Below are 16,978 nucleotides of genomic sequence, written 5' to 3' on the forward strand. Positions count from 1 at the left end.
AAATATATCAAGCTGGCGAAATAAAACAGGGAGTAAGGCAATAATACTCGCTCAATCACGTATTAATCCACAAGTGCTGCTGCAAATTGTCGTTTAAAAAAAATGAAATGCCTCTTGTATTGTATGGTATGGTATACGAGGAATGCTCGTTATAAACGTGTCCCAGCTCCCTCTGTCTCCCTCTGTCTCTCTCTATAACCCTTGCTTTTGTTTGCGTGTGCAGCGTGAAATCGAATTTTGGAACTGTGCCCACGTATACGTATATATAGTACAAATATACAGAGAGACGACGACGCGTAGCAGCAGCCAGAGGCAAAAATATCGAAACGAAAAAAAAAATTTGCAAAAGGAAAAAAAAGAAGAAGTTAAACTGGAAAGACAAAGCAGAAGAGAAATAAAAAGAGAAGAAAAAACGGTCACAATAAAATGAATGAAAAAAGGAAATAGTAAGTTCCCGATAAAATTTGAAAAGGGAAACGTTAAGACATTCTTTGCGGCGAAAAAGATAATGCGAGGCGAACAAGATAGCGCGAAGAAGGAAGAAGAATTCGAAAAAGGGGTAGATTTCGGTATCTGTCAGCTGCTGGCTGCTGAAATTATTCCGATTATGCTAATCCTCTCGCTAAAAGTATTACAGACTTTGGTTCCTCGCCTCGTCATCGCCACCACCACTACCGCATTTTCTTCTGCCGAAAGCTTGTTGATGATTTATAGCGAATGAAAATCTTCGTTAGTCCGAGAATAAAATAAAGTCGCGGTATGATTTTTATGAACAGTTTATACCTCGTGCACCGTCTCCTCCTCGTGCCCTGTCCCGAGCACGTTGTTTTTTTTTTCTTTTCTATATTTTCGCTTTACCAGTCGAATTTTACGGTATCCGGAGCAAATTGTTTTACGAGAGAAAATTACGCGTTATAAGCAGATTTCCGGATCGCGAGGATACGCTTCGTCGAAATTTATCCCGAAGCTGAAATAAATTTCTGGATGGGATTGGGATAAATTTTAGTATGCGTGTTTTCCATGTATCGCTGGATGTCGTGTGCAAGTAGGTAGGTAGGTATTATACAAGGTGTCCTGGTTTTAATTTTGATTCAGTCTTGGCTGGCTATCGAAGTGTGAAGTTTGTCCAATAGAGTGGAGTGGGGGGACATATATTGAATTTTGACCAAATTCACGAAGGTAGTTTACTTAGTCAGATTTGAAAAACCTTCCATAAAAAATTTCAGTTTCGTGGATGAAAAAAAAGTGGAGCTAGGGGCCCTCAAATTGAGGTGTTTTTTTGTGGAAAACGCAGTTTTTTGCAGTTTTACCCAAACTTGAGTCAAACGACTCGATGATTATCACAATTAAAAAGCACACGGAAAATTTTGATACTTTTGCTTCCAGACTTTGAGAGGTTTTTGATCTTGAGATTTACAAGATTTTTTCGACCTGAACAGTTTGAGATTTCTCATTTCTCTGTCTTGAGACTGTAAAATTTTTTCTTGTCTCAGAATTCATTTTTTTCTTCATCTTGAGATTTTGAGACCTGATAGATTTTGAAATTTTCGTCACCAGACTAGGTTTTTGATCTCGAGGTTTTAAGATTTTTTTGATAGTGAAAATGTGAGATTTTTAGACCTTAAAATTTTGAAATTTGAGATTTTTTTACATTTTGAGATTCTGGATTTTTTTTTAATCTTGAGGTTTTGAAATTTTTACACTTTTGCCTCCATACTTTGAGAGGTTTTTGATCTTGAGATTACAAGATTTTTTCGATTTGGACAGTTTGAGAATTTTCTGTTTTGACATTTTAAAAGTTTTTTGTCTCAAGACATAAATTCTTTTTCACCTTGAGATTTTGAGGTCTTATTAATTTTGAAATTTTTGTTCCCAGGGTAGGTTTTTGATGTTGAAGTTATAAGGTTTGTTTGGTTGTGAGATTATTAGATTTTTGGACAAAAAAATTTGAGATTTTCTTCGTCTCAAGATTCTATTTTTTTTGTCTTGAAATTTTGAGATTTTTCAATCTTAATATTTTAGATTTTTTATTTCGAGATTATATTTTTTTTCATATTGAGGTTTTGAGATTTTGATACTTTTGCCTCCGGACTTTGAGAGGCTTTTGATCTTGAGATTGTAAGTTTACTCCTTGAAAATACGTACGATCAAACTTTTGCCTCTGGGTAGGTTTCAAAAAATAATGTAATTAATCGTGGAAATTATTCAAAAATTGATAGTTCTTTTGTATTCATTTTCACTTTCACGATGAGGATCGTTTTGAATTTTTTTGTCATCTGATACCTACCAAAAAATCAGCGAAAAAGGAAATGTGCGTATTTTTTTTTTTTATAGTCAAAATAAGGAATGTCATTGGCTCTCTCAAACCGAATTCTATCGTTTCTATGCTTTTTCCAGCTATTCTGCAGCTACTAGCGCGATTTTCAATTTTTCTAGAACTTTTAAATCTCTTTAAGAGATGTTTAAATTAATTTGAGTGGCAAAAAATCAATTTAAGGTTCCTTTTTCTATCTATTCAGTGATTTTCAAGCGCTCATATGGAGAGTGCTTCATTGAACTGGAAATTAAAATACTATTTCATGAGACGAAAAATTTGAAAAAATTAAAAAAATTTTTGTTACTGGAGGCATTTTTTGAAACATTGGCGGTTTTCAAAACTTTAAAAGTCACATTCCTTTTACCGATAAAAAATCGACCATGATCAAAAATTGATTAATCGAACCTCGAAAATCGATTTAATTGCAATTTTCAACTCCAAATGTGAAATGATCAATCAAGTTCAGAATAAGAAAATCAATTTTAGCCTAAAAAATACTCGACTTCTGAATCGAAAATCTATAATGATCGAAATTCGATTAATCGAACCTCAAAAATCGATTCATTTGTGATATTCGATCTCAAACGATCAATCATGTTCGAAATGAAAAATCAATTTTAGCCTCAAAAATAGACTTTCGGGTTGAAAATCGATAATGATCGAAACTCAAAAATCGATTTTTTTCGATTTTCAATCCCAAACGTCATGTGATCAATCGTGTTAAAAATAAATATAAAATATCAATTTAAGTCTCAAAAAAAGTCGATTTTCAAATCAAAAATCGATTATCAAAATTCGATTTATCGAATCTCTTGAACAATTTCATTTGCGATGTTCGATTTTGAATGATCAATCGAATTCGAAATGAAAAAGTAAACTTTTGCCTCAAAAATAGTCGACTTTGAATAATCGAACTTGAAAAAATCGATTTATTTGCGATTTTTTGATCTGAAATTATCAATCATGTTGAAAATGAAAAATCAATTTCAGCCTCAAAAATATACTTCCTGATCCAAAATCGATAATGATCGATATTTGATGAATCGAAACTCATGAATTGATTCGTTTGCAATTTTCGATCCCAAATAGTCAATTAAATTAGAAATTTAAAATCAATTACAAACACCCAAGGAAAAAAAAATTTAGTCTAAAAAATAATCGATTTTCGAATCAAAAATCGATTTTAAAAATTCTATTAAACGAACCTCAAAAACCAATTCATTAGCGATGTTCGATTTTAAATGTTCAATCGAGTTCGGAATAAAAAAAAACAAGTTTTGCCTCAGAAATACTTAGTCGATTTTATAATCGAAAATCCATTATGATCGAAATTTGATTAATCGAACTTCAAAAAATCGATTCATTTGCGATTTTTCGATTCCAAATGATCAATCATGTTCAAAATTAAATTTCAATTTTAATCTTGAAAATGTATACTAGCAAATAAAAATCGATAATGATCGAAATTCGATTAATCGAAACTCAAAAATCGATTCGTTTTCAAATTTTCGATCTCAAATAATCGATCAAATTAGAAATGAAAAAATTAATATAGACTTTCAGATAATAAATCAATATTGATCAGAATTAGATTGATCAAACCCCAAAAATTGAAATCGGTAGGCTCGAAATTTCAATTAGTTTTTGTTCAAAATTTTGGAGAAAAAAGCTTTTAAAATTATTGAACTTGGATATTCTAAAACAAACATTTTACCACGAGGAAAAAATTACACTCATTTAATTCTTGTAATTTAGGTACCTACCTATATTTGCTTCTTCTAGCGAAGCTGTCCTTGGAAATTTTCTTCCCTGTTTCATTCCTTTTTCGTCTGAAATTGATTTTCTTCAGTTTTCGTGTTTTTATTAATGCCCTCGATCCTTTCATCATTGTAGCCAAAATTCAGTCTTTTGGAGTTTTCCCACTGTGTGTTTATATGTACCTGTTCTCGGATATGATTTACCAACACCAAAAAATACATTCAAAATAATTTATAAACATAAGTTTATTCAGGTAAATCAAAAAAGTTACAAAAATTCACAAATATTTATCGAAATTATTCTCCCTCTAAACTGCCCTTAAATAGGTCAATTCCTACTCGTTATATTTTACATTCGATTATTAATTATTACTAAGTACATATTTACAAAAAAAACAAAAATGAAAATAAAATCGGTGATTAAAAAGTTAAGTACATTATTATAATAATCTTCTGTAGGTAGACGTATCGAATATTTTCCATCAAGTACGTGAAAACTTGCAACAATTTGAATATCATCTTTGGAAAAACCTGTTGGAAAATTATTTTCACCGTATTAGTAATCTTTTGTTAATTGATTAATTTTACAATTGAGTCTTTTGTTTTTCTTTCATATCCTTTTCTTTTGGCTTATGGGGCCAGGCGATTTTTTATTAATTTGTTTGTTACACATACGTATTTAATTTTTTAATTAGTAATTTGCCTTCGAATGTAATTTTTTTTATGCCTTGTCCCTCTAATCAAGATATAAATTTCATTCTATTTTTAATCGATTACGATTACATACTCAATTCTCGATCATTTTTTATGACCCTTCTATGTTTTTGAATCCAAAAATTTTTACTCTGATTATTGAATTCCGACTCATGTTACACAATACGATTCTTTTTTCGACATTTGACCCTTCTCTTCCTTCACCTCCCTTCTCTGTCTAGTGTCTTTCTCTATCCAGCTCAGGAATTACCTATCGAGCATTCCAGAAGTCGAAACGGTGGAATTTATTCGTACGATAATTACCTTTTTCTGCTACAAGAACTGAACGTTGGCGAATGCCTGTAAACCATCGGTGTTTGACGATGACGTTTCTGTGTAATTGTGCTGCGCAGGCTCGTAAATTCTTTCAGAAATGGGATTTCCCCATTTCTGCCAGGTATTTGTCCAAGGTGAGGGCTCGAAGGGGTAAAGTTTCAGTTTCGGTTCGGCTATCGGAGTATAATGTATAGTCGTCGAAGGAGATGGTAAATTAGGCGGAGGAGTCACCGGTGATAGAGATTGTCCCGACGTAATTGGCGAATTTTGTAGAATATGATTCGGAGATTGGGCTGTCAGGTCGATTGAGGTGTTCGATGAAGATGAGATTTCCTGCGTACCTGTTTGAAAAAAAAATATATAAACAGATGTGATTTTTTTTTCTCTTTACGAGCGATATCGAATTTTTTGGCTTTGGATTTGGTGACTTACCAAACTCGTTGTATTTGGTATCCTTCTTCTTTTTCATTCTTCTGTTTTGGAACCAGATTTTGATTTGGCGATCGCTTAAATTGAGCGCAGCTGCCATCTCGATTCGTTTGGTTCTGGTTATATATTGGTTACTTTGGAATTCTTTTTCGAGATGCGAAAGTTGAGTACTGCTGTACGCTGTTCGAGCTCTTTTTCCTGGTAAACTGGGTTTCTCTCGTCTTGGCTTTTCATTCACTGTTGCTGTAGGTTTAGGTGCAGGGTCCAATTTATGTGGAGGTTCTGTAAAAAAAAAAAAATGATGAAATGAGTCAATCTCTAAGGTTACATATTTGAGGATTTAAATTGATATAATACGAGTATTATCGCCACGATGATCTATCGGATCGATTTTATCAATTAAAATGAGTGAAATCGAAAGTGTGGGAAACATAACTCGACAGAGCGGATTATCGATTGCGTAAAAATGTCCTGGAAGGATCGAATACCTTCCTCTACATATAGACGATCGTGTATACGTATAGAAAAGATCAACGTTGAAAGTAAACCAAACCAAACAGAAGGATTCGACCTAAATAGGCTTTTGTTGGCTTTCTAATAACGGTCTAGACGAGGATTAAGAAAGTACCTAACCGATATAAACGGAACAATACCTTTTGTATGTGACACACGACGATGTAGTAGCGAAATTCTCGTATGTGTGAGCTGCCAAGTTATGTACATTTACACGCGTACAAGGGTAAACATTCATTAATCATAATTAATAGCGCAATCGTCGTGTAGGTCTAGGTAGCTTTTATTAACTCGGCAGCAATGGCATTGCGTTAGGGTTGAATTTATTGTCGTTATTATTTGCCACTGCAGATTATCTGCTGCTGAGGTGCAATTTTTCCCTTTGATATTTAATTTGTTTGAAGTTTATTTGACTGTTTAGCCGAATTTCGTGTATCGGATCATTGGAGAAGAATGAAATTAGAAAGAGAGTGTTTTCAATTGTGACTGGTGGGGGAAAATACGGATGATGTGTTTGGAAATTGATTAATATAATATTTATCTATCGAGCAAACTGAGATTTCAATTGCTTGTCTCAAGTTTACTCAATCACCAAATTATATTTTTAAAATGCTAATTTTAGAGTTGATATTCCTTTGAAGAAAACCTGAGGATTTTTGTAATTTTCATCATAAATATTGTTGACTAAATTTTCGGAAATCGAACGTTTTTATTTCACTTTTTGAAAATTTTTTAGCCATAAAGTACCTACCTATACCTAATGTGGCTCGATGAAGTCAATATTTCGGTAAAATATTTTTCATTTTGTGGGATGGGGGAGGAAGAGAGGAGGGTAAGTGAAGAAATAGATGTAAAGTATACTCAAGACAATTTTTGCTTCAATTTTTTTCAAATTCATCTGCTTCTTTTTAAAAAAAAAAAGTAGGTCAGCAAAAATAAGTAGGTAGGTATCTACAGGGTGCCCAGAAATATCGGGTACCTACCCCTAAAAAAGTTTTCTGCTAAATACTTCGGTTGGTCACAGTGAATGATTGATAATAATGATTGATTGTTGGACTGGAGAGATAACATTCCACCAATCATATGCATCTATTTCACGTTGCCAACCTATATTTTTAATGAAAAACTTTCTGTGGGGCACCCGATATTTCTGGGCACCCTGTAAAACGATTCTTCAATTCTTCATTCTTCTGAAATAAGTAATTTTACAAAACAGTATTTTTACTCCAATTTTTTCTTTTTTTCTTTTTTCTTCAGTCATTTTTCTTAAGTATACAAATGTAAAATAATTTGAAGCAGCATTCGGATTTATTCGAAAAGAATCACAGTTTTATGATATTGAAGTTTTCCGATTGTTTTTTATAATAATTCTTTTTTTTGAAATCCAACTTTCACAATTTGCGTAAGTAATTTTGCAAATATGTACTTAATTGAGAAATTGGAAAAAATTTCAAGGATTTTCTATTGAAAAACAAAACTGAATTTCCGAGTAAAAATTTTGAAACTTTGCATTTTGGCCCTGAATTATTTGCGCGTTTTTTTCGTGATATAAATTCAGGTTGGAAAATTATAAAATTCTTTTCAACAAAATAGTTACCTACCTAATGATTTTTTTTTTTTTTGATACTAGAAAAAAGTCCAGTTTTTCTACATTTTAGAACAATACAAAAAATTTCTGAAACTATTGCAACTCTCTTGTTCATCCCTTTTCAAGTTTTCCTTTCTCCTTTTTTTTTTTACCATTTTCTAGGACCAAAATGGCGCCGAGATTTCAAAAATGACGCCTTTTTTGTGTGAAAATTTCAATATGGAGAATTGGAGACTGAACTGGAAAAATGTGCAGAAGTGTTGCCAAGTGATGGGAAACCCTCGTTAGATTTTGAAAAAATTTCATTATGATTTTTTGAAAAATTCATTTAAAAAAATGAGTCGAGTTGTTGTATTTCTTAACCATGTTTACACAAATTAGGTTGAATTTAAAAATTGATAACATTTTGAGCTCTTTGAGATTTTTTGCTGCCTCAGTGAGGTTATTGGAATGTGAGGAGGGCAGTTTTTTCTACCAAGAATGATGTTTTTCTCATAATTTTTAGAATCTAATGCCAAAAGCCTCATGAAGGCCTGAAGGGGGAAGGGAGGAAGAATCAAAATTTAATTTTTCGTAAACTGTTTTTTTTTTTAAATCAAATTTTGCATTATTTGGCAACAAAGCTAACAGAATTGCCTCCCCCCCCCCCTCAAGAAAAGAGCTCTCGGATCCGCAAATCCAAGAGGTTTTTATTTCATTAAAAAAAAATTTCAGGATCAGTTGAGTCAATTCTCTATTGGTAGATAAATTGAAATAAAAACTCGTAGGGCGAGAATTTCTCGATTTTTACTCCCCCCCCCTCCTCCATCTTGTCTCTTTGGCGCATCTGCAGGTTCCAATCATGATCTTTTGGCGGGAAAATGTGCGCAATTCTCGAATAAATGGGAAAATACGCTTATAAGGTAAAGATCTTGTGAGTTTTTGAGTCCCCCTACCTTCTGTCTCTTCTGTAGGGTGTTTTTTTGGCGAGAAATGTTTCAAAAAGATGTCATAGGGTAAACATCTTGCAAGTTTTTGGATTTTTCTGTTCCTTCTGGCTCATCTGAAGGTTCTAATTATGGTTTTGTGAGGGATAAAAACTTAAATTTTTGAATAAATTGAAAATTTTTCAACACCTTACGCTCCTTCTGGTACTTTTTAGATTCCAATTTTGTTTTTTGTTTTTGACCTTCGATTCTTGAGTAAAATTTAAAGAAAAAATTCTAGTTTTTTCTCCTCTTTGCTTCTCTTGATACATCTATTCTGGGTTTCAATAATGATTTCTTTGGCGACTTTTTGACTACCCTCTCCCTCCCACACTTTTCATGTTTCTTCTGCTAAGCCTAGTAATGTTTTTTTGGTGGAAAAAATTCCAATGCTCGAATAATTGAATCGTAGGGTAAGCAGCATGCAACTTTTTGACACTCCCTTTCTTTCTCCACCTCTCATATGTATTTCCTGTGCTCTCGTTTGTTCCGATAGACCTTGGAAAAAATTCATTTGAAAGGGAAAATATGGAATTTTGAGAATACATCTCCATCTGTCTCCTAATAGAAGTGCGTTGAGTAGACAAACAAGAGGCTAATTGTAACTCAAAAACGGCCATTTTGTGAGACATTCTGACACTTTCGAAGCGTTTTCATCAATTTAATCAACGTTCAAAATTAAATATTTTCGAGTACCTAAATCTTTAAATTTTTGCGAATTAGAAAATTTGAATATTCAAATTTTTAAAAAACTAATGATTTTTTTTCGAAACATTCCAACTCGATAAAAAAATACTGTTTAGCCAATCTGAACTTTCTAAGGAGTTTTCGGTTTTCTTCATCAGAAATTGAAAAGGAAAGAAGTGTCAACATTTTATGGGGTAAGTAGAAGTACTACTTCATTAAAAACAATTAATACAGTAGGTAATTCATTTTCACCTTCGAAAAATTCAAATTAAATGGTCTTGGGAAAGTGAGAGGTCTCTAAATGGGCTCCCAAAAAAATTGTCAATTTTATCGAAATCTGATTAATTGACAAGGAGAGAGGAAGGGGAGGGGTAAGATACCTATCAGTAGAAAAGAGCGAAAAAATCGTGGCATCGATAATTATGTATCAAAATGTGAAATGCTGAAGTATTTTTCAGTGATAGTTGCCTAATTTTTATTGCTTTTTGAACAATGATGTAAAAACTTTTTACTTTAGTCACTTTTTGAACCCAATTTTTGAAATTTGAGGGTGAGAGAAGGCTCCTAGAAAGTTTTTGACAATAACCAATTAGATTCTTCGCAGTACTTCAATATTAAGTACTTATTTTATCAATTTTTTCCAATTTTAAGCATGAAATTATCGAAAAATATTTTTAAGCTTTTTTCATTTTTAGAACTTAAATACACTGGATCATGCTCTTCATTCCAAGTACAACCACCAGTCTCTCACATTATCTAATTTTACTCGTTAAAAATTCAACTTTACGAAACTCACCGCCATTTTCTCATGAAAAAAGCTCCTAAATTATTTCGTAACATTGCACAGAATGTCCAATACACTTTGGAAAAAATCGCCTCAGCTTTTTGATTTTTTAAAACACTGTCAAATGAATCCAAAGAAGTTGAATGTCAATAGAAATTATGAATTGAATTTGTTCATCTTCTTGTAATTTTGACCTATTTTAAGTTCATTGGAAATAAACTTTTTGCGTGTAATTAATCTATAGACAATGTTTTATTTTTATCTACCTAGTTCATTTCAATTCACCCGGAACGAAAACAACAACAAAGTACCCAGATTAACGTGCACGATTATCTACCAAATATTCCGACTATTACTCAACTTACGAGTATAATAAAAATGTAAAAAAGAAATCAAAGTAGGTATTGAAAAAAATGTTGAATAATTTAAGAAGGAATGTATCGAAATGAAAGGAAATAAGACGGAGACTTGATCTACTTCTAGATTTTCATTATTAAAGAGCAACTTTCAAAACTGATGGCATAAAATTCAAAAAAACAAGATCATGCGAACAAATATACTTTGGACAAAAAACTCACCAGGTTGAGGAAAAAACTGCGTAGCTCGTTGCAAGTTCTGATTAATCATGATCGCATCATTCTGATGAGCTGTGGACACCTGAGGTTGAGCCTGTGTTGTCGGTTGCGGAGCAGGAGATGGTGGCACACTTTGAAAAAATTGACCACTCGTTCCTATGCAATTTCCATAATTCAATTCGTAGCTCCATTGGTCTCTTTCGGGCGTAAAATTAGTATAAGACACGGTGGTAGGTACCGGACTCGCGTAAAAGTTATCAAACGTATTCCACTCGTTGTTTAAATTATTATTCAAATTACGATCGAACGAACTGCGTAAAAATTGAGACCCGGGTCTCGTATTAGGAAGCGAATTCGTGATATCGGTGGTAGAAAATATAAAATTAGGATCGGTGAACACTTCGCCTTGATCCATGTCGAGGAACATTTTATCCATTTTTGGATTATCCCTTGTTGAATACTCTTCCTGTTTGACTTGAACTGGGCAACAATTGATCTGCATTTGGTCTCGAGTGTTTTGGATGCTGGGATTGGTATCGGTTTGGCTACTAGAAGCGCTCGTTTCCATGTTCTTGGGTTTTGAAACTGAATTGTAGGTGGATCCAATCGTCTTCTTAGTTGCTGCAAGGTTTTCCACCAATGGTAAAGTAGTCCTTTGTTGAGCTTTTTACCAGAAACCCCAGGATATCTGAGTTGGAAACGAACCACACCAGGTACGAATACGAACACTATGTAAATACGCGATACTTTCGTTCAATTTGTCACTGAAACCGGAAACTAACAGGAATATCATACACTGCAATAGTTCACATGCATCTTCACTGGTCAAGTGGCGATACATTTCGTCTGTATGAGATTGACAGATAAACAAAGAGGAGAGCTGAAGGGAAAAGAGAAGGATAAGTGGACAGACGACTGACGAGTTGGCTGGGGGTGTAGAGAGAGAGGAATTACATTTAGCAGTGTTGAAAAATTTGTGATTTTGAAAAGGAACTAACGTATGCATAAATCAAGAATTAGAAAAAAGGATTTTTTGGAAATTATTTTTTTACGGTTATTATCAAATAAATGGAATGAAATTCAATGAAATAATATGATAAATATTATTGTAATATTGTGCAAATTGTTGAAATACTAGTTTTATTGCATTACTTTAAGGCCTAATTTTTCTGTTTCAGGTACAGAAATACCGATTGAGAAATCTCATCAGCGAATATTGCATCGATTTAATGAGATGGATTTCAAAGCTTACTTGGTGTACGTTACCTTTTCTGCCTGGACTTTGAGGTAATTTTTGTATTAAAAATCTGATTGATTTTAAATCTTTTCTACGTAGGTATACTTACTCTTATGTAAATAAAAGATATGCAGTTTTACAAAAATCGGTAAAAAGTTTGAAAAATAGCTAAATCATAATTTTTTCACGTTCACTGTTGAGATTTTGAAAAAAAAAACTATAATCAGGACATATTGAAAGTGCTTTAAAATAAGTTTAAGCTTTTCGAAACAATGAATCAAGATTAATTTTTTCAGATACATATTTATAAACATTATGAAAATCATTCAAAATGGCGCCTAAATCTTAATATTTTGAAAAACAAATTCGAAAATTGTAAAAAACGTATGTTTAGGTACTTTTTGAATAAAAATATTCGTAATCAAATGAGTGGGAATGGGTTCACGAAATTGATTCTACTACATCCCGAAGAAAAAGCATCCGGTGAAATTGGATTTTTAAGAATGGTCTAACGATCTATAGTTTTATCGTTAGAAAAAAATTTTCAAGAATTTCATACGATTTGATTGAATGTTGCACTGTTTGATTATTTAATTCGAATAAATTCTTAAATTAGTTATCTACTTAAATGAAAGGGCACTTTTTTTCTGAAAATTTTATAAAATTGTATTGGCTTAATCATCAGACGTTTGTTACTTATGATTTTATTTAAAATAAGTGACGGATGCTGCAAAAATTGGTTTGAAAAATGGGTTAAAATTTAATGGAAAACTGATAGGAATGATAAGATCGGTTATATGACTTAATTACCTATATGAGTAACATTCAAAAAAATGTTCATTGCTTGTACGAGTAGGAGCAGTTGCGTTGAAAACATTGTACTCTTGAGATCGTTTTTCAAACAATAGACTAAAATTTCCAAGTTTTCGTTGCGGAAAAATCTATCATTAGGATTGTGCAAAAAAGGTTTAACATGAGAATGTTTGACATTTTTTTCAAAAATTTTAGAAACCTGTGCATGCTAATTCCACTCTGCTAGCCTACTTCTTTTCTCAAACAAAATGATTTTAAATAGTCTCAAAAAATGTTGGATTTAGAAAAAAATTGAAAGTGATTTTTTTCATTTTAATACGTATATTTTTACAAAAAGGCGAGAGATTCGAGGTTGAGAGGAAAGGCATGTGAAAATTTTGTCTCATTATTTTCAGGTTTTCATTAGGATTATCAGCTTTCTGCCTCGATTGGATCAAATTTTGTTGAATTTTTTTTTAATGAAAAAAATAATAAATTCAGTCTGAAAAAAATGTTGCAATCTGGTGATTTTCTGCCACAATCCCAAACAAAATTCCTGGAAAGCGTTTGGAGAGGAAAAGATTACGGGTAAATTCCAAACTGGAAGAGGCAAAGTCCTTATAAGATCATCAAAATAGAATTTTCAAAATGAATTTCTCTGTTCAAATACAAAAAATTGATTTTTGTGTGATTTTTTAAAACATGTCTTCTCAATCATAATTCAAAAATGAGAAAACGAATAAGCGAAAAATCGGTCTTGATGATCAATTTGAATGACTTGTTTCATCACCTACCCCCCCCCCCCGCCCCCCCATTAAAATCCATTTAGAATTAAAAAAAAATTCCTTTTCAAAAACGGAATGCGAAAAAAATATGAAAAAATATCAAACATATGGACAATTTTTTGAAAGGGTTGAAAGGAGGGAAAGGGAAGGGAAGGGTGGCTATTTTTATCCTGTCTGGGAGCACGAAAATATTTAATCCGCCGTTGCCCCTCCTTCTCTTATTGCAGGGCTGGTACTGAGTAAATAGGTATAAGATATTTTTTTAAAATACATAATAATTTTCATTTCTAAGACTAGCTTTTTGTCAAAAAATAGCAAGAAATCTCGCCTTTTGTCAGTTTATCAACAATTATTAATAATTAGCGCTCTTTTGAAAAAATTTCACAAAATCTCACTTTTTTCCAAAATTTGACCAAAAATCTCGTTTTTTGATCTGAAATTGCCCAAAAACTCTGTCTTTTGTTAGTATTGTCAAAGTCCCTCTCGAAAAGTCCTGTTTATTTTGCTGGGGATTTTATAATTGGCCAAAAAAGTGCCAACTTTTTATCTAAAATGTTACAAAGTTTCGCTTTTAAAAAAATGAAAAATAAAAAATCTTTACTTTTTAATCTAAAAGTGTCCAAAAAAGTCTCACTTTTTGGCTAAAAATTACTAAAAAGTTTTGCTTATTCGCATAGGTACCTTTTGTTGGAATTGGCAAAGCCTCTTTATCTGTAAAAAGTTGCAAAAATGCTCGAATTTTGTCAAACTTGCCAGAAAATCGCGTTTTTTTATGGAAAATAGCTGAAGAATTGTAGATTTTTTTGGGAAAAATTACATGCAAAAAAGTGAATCTTTGTAGTTTAAATAATCTTTATTTCTTCAATTTACTCACTGCGAGTTGATTGTTCTTTTTTTCACAATTTGATCTCATTTTTTTCTATTACAAGTTTTAATGCGGAATCTTATTCTGGAAAATGGTAACGGAATCACTTTTTTTTCAAAAATTGTTCAAAAGTTCATCTTTTTTGATAGAAATTGTCAAAACGCCCTGCAAAATTTGTTACGAAATTGTCAAAGTTACGAGTAAATTGTAGGTACCTACTTGAAATATTTTTTATTTAATTTTTTTAGATCAAATTTGAATGAAATGGAATGTGGAATTGTATTTTTGAAATTGGTAGTATTTCCAAAAATTGCGCAAAAGTTCATCTTATTCTGTCAGAAATTGTCAAAAAGCCTTGCAGAACTTTTTTATTTTGTTTCGTGTTTTTTTTGTTTTTTTTTTAAAGATCTTTGACTCAAATGGAATGTAGAATAATTTTATTTTTGAAAATGGTTAGTGTAATCAACCTTTTTTTCTCCAAGAATTGCTCGAAGGTCTTTCTTTTTTGCTAGAAATTGTCAAAAAACCCTGTAGAATTTTTTCAAAAATTGTCAAATTTGGATTGTACTTGTACTTGAAAATATTTTTTTTTCTTTTTTTTACATCAAATTTTATTGAAATGTTCTTTTTTTTTGGTGTTTTTGTTCTACTTTGAAATGTGTTTTGCTTGCGTTTTTCAACTGCTTTGGTTACTTTTTCAAACTTTTTTGGTTATTTGACCCCTTTCCCTCGTACTACATACTTTGTTCTAATCCCTTCCTAAAAAAAATTATGGGTTCGTTCGCGGACGACCTCTACACACTTAATTGTGTTCTTGCGATCGTGTATACAACATACTATTTTATTTGCACAAAGAAAAACATCGATGAATTGGTGTAGAGATTTTACATTGTACGATGTTTTGATTTTTTGCTTGTGTGTAAATGTAAACTAATGTACATATACAATGAAAGTTTTGAAAAGTGAAAGATTTATGTAGATATACTTTGTCAGTTAACAAATTCTAAGGACTGACCAAAGCAGTTCGAGTTTCGTGCTTCGACCAGCCATGGGATCGCAGACGATAGAATTCCACAGTTTATGTGGAGGTTTTGTAATTGTAGACTGTAGAGTAGTGTGAAAATGTGGATGTCGCCTGAACGAGCCTATAATTAATTTTACTCAACTTCTTCCATTATTCTCCATATATCAATTAGTATTTCATTCATGGTATCCTTATTGTTTCTAGTTCTGTTGATATCCTTTTGTTATTGTGATTTTGTATTGCATGAATATGTCTCGACGTTTCAGTATAGGTACCCTATGGTCACTTTCATTATTAGTAAAAAGATTCTGGTGTTGTTCGAGTCTTGCAATTATTAAGAAAAACACTCTCATTCATTCAAGTTTTTGGAAGAGTTATAAAAAGGATTCAGTTTCGTTGAAAATATTCTCAATTAATCATTTCATCGACTCGAGTTGCGTTGGCGAAGATACTCGCACTAGCGTGTACAATAATTAAAGAGACGCCTTGTGAGACTGGAAGCTCCGTTGACCAAAAAGACTGTACGTGTTCTGAAAATATATCCCGCGTAGGTGTTTCAGGGAATCGTATGCCTACCTGTACCTCTACCTACCTACATCTACACCATTACATATGTACAGATCTATTTTCGTCAGCTACATATATGAAATTTCCAGCGATTTTAAGCTCCGAATTATTTAAATTCTTCTATAAATTCGGTCCCAAGCACATAGCGTCAAATTGTACATTAGCATTTTGGTACTTTTGCATATACGTAGGCTTGGTGTATTGTATGGGGATTGGACTGGAAGTCAAAGAGGCACGCCGATATAGCGACCGAATTAGGTAACTAAATGGGAAATTGAAAGTTATATCCGAGCCACTAATCTCACCGGAATTACGAGACTCGAAGAGGACATTTACAAGCCTAGATTCGGGTCGTACGACGAGTACGATGATGGCTTGTGACGATGACGAAGTTGCAGGATAGATACAGCTAAATATAGAGAGGCCTACGATGACGACGAATACAGCATGAAATTGTATAATGTATGCAAATACTATAGGCTTTGGTGCTGTACCAACGGTGGAAAAGAGAGGATGGATTTTAAGGGTTTGCTTGGCTGCATAATATACTATACGATGCTGTGGAAATGTATACGTTGGTTTGAAGCGCGGGCGTTTAGTTTTCTATCTCGAGTATAGAGGCATAGGCACTCGTGTAAGCTTATGGCTAAATCAAGAGTTAGACTATACTTACGTGGGTAGGTAATAGGTATAGAGAAAGCTCCATCGTCGTAAAGTAATTGATTTCCTCTAATCGTAAAAAAAGACGAACTGTACCAGCAGGAAGAGAATTTACATATAGAAAAACTCGAAACGACGAGCTAACCTAATTAACACCTTTCCATACGTCAACAAGTCGTGCTCGAGTTAGAGAAGAGAGACATCATCGTCGAGTTGGTTACAAAAAACGCCAGCCAGCTTTTCTGTACTAGGTAACGAAGAAGAAGAAGAGAGAGCGAATTTTTAATAAGTATAAAAATTAAGGGTCGGAGATGCGGTTTATGCAACTGCATCCTCATCGTATCGGTCGGGCTCGGGCTACGCCGCCGTATAGTATACGAGTTACTGGCGGTGCTCCATCGCGC

General features: G+C 32.8%; 1 protein-coding gene and 1 long non-coding RNA gene across 2 annotated transcripts in view; one reads left to right on the forward strand and one right to left on the reverse strand.

Annotated features, from left to right (window-relative positions):
* Nucleotides 1-4,301: 4,301 nt before the first annotated feature.
* Nucleotides 4,302-11,484, reverse strand: LOC135838512 (homeobox protein Hox-B3-like). Its single transcript, XM_065354179.1, has 4 exons — nt 10,648-11,484; nt 5,536-5,814; nt 5,092-5,444; nt 4,302-4,605 (listed from the first exon to the last, which is right to left on the reverse strand). The coding sequence occupies exons 1-3, from the start codon at nt 11,210-11,212 to the stop codon at nt 5,101-5,103; spliced, it is 1,188 nt and encodes a 395-aa protein (XP_065210251.1). The 5' UTR covers nt 11,213-11,484; the 3' UTR covers nt 4,302-4,605; nt 5,092-5,100.
* A 347-nt stretch (nt 11,485-11,831) lies between these two features.
* The window catches only part of LOC135841564 (uncharacterized), a 43,739-nt gene continuing 38,592 nt past the window's right edge, over nt 11,832-16,978 (forward strand). Inside the window, exon 1 of the long non-coding RNA XR_010557945.1 lies at nt 11,832-11,931. This is a non-coding gene — a long non-coding RNA (uncharacterized LOC135841564). The remainder of the gene's footprint in view (nt 11,932-16,978) is intronic.

The sequence above is a fragment of the Planococcus citri genome, chromosome 3, assembly GCF_950023065.1.
Source record: "Planococcus citri chromosome 3, ihPlaCitr1.1, whole genome shotgun sequence".
In the NCBI taxonomy this organism is placed as follows: Eukaryota; Metazoa; Arthropoda; class Insecta; order Hemiptera; family Pseudococcidae; genus Planococcus; species Planococcus citri.

Excerpts from the sequence above, each read along its gene's own strand:
- LOC135838512 (XM_065354179.1), bottom strand. The coding sequence starts at position 11,212 with ATGGAAACGAGCGCTTCTAGTAGCCAAACCGATACCAATCCCAGCATC. Across the intron at positions 5,815-10,647 it reads GCAGTTTTTTCCTCAACCTG|AACCTCCACATAAATTGGAC; the intron begins GTGAGTTTTTTG and ends TTTTTTTTACAG. Across the intron at positions 5,445-5,535 it reads TACCAAATACAACGAGTTTG|GTACGCAGGAAATCTCATCT; the intron begins GTAAGTCACCAA and ends TTTTTCAAACAG.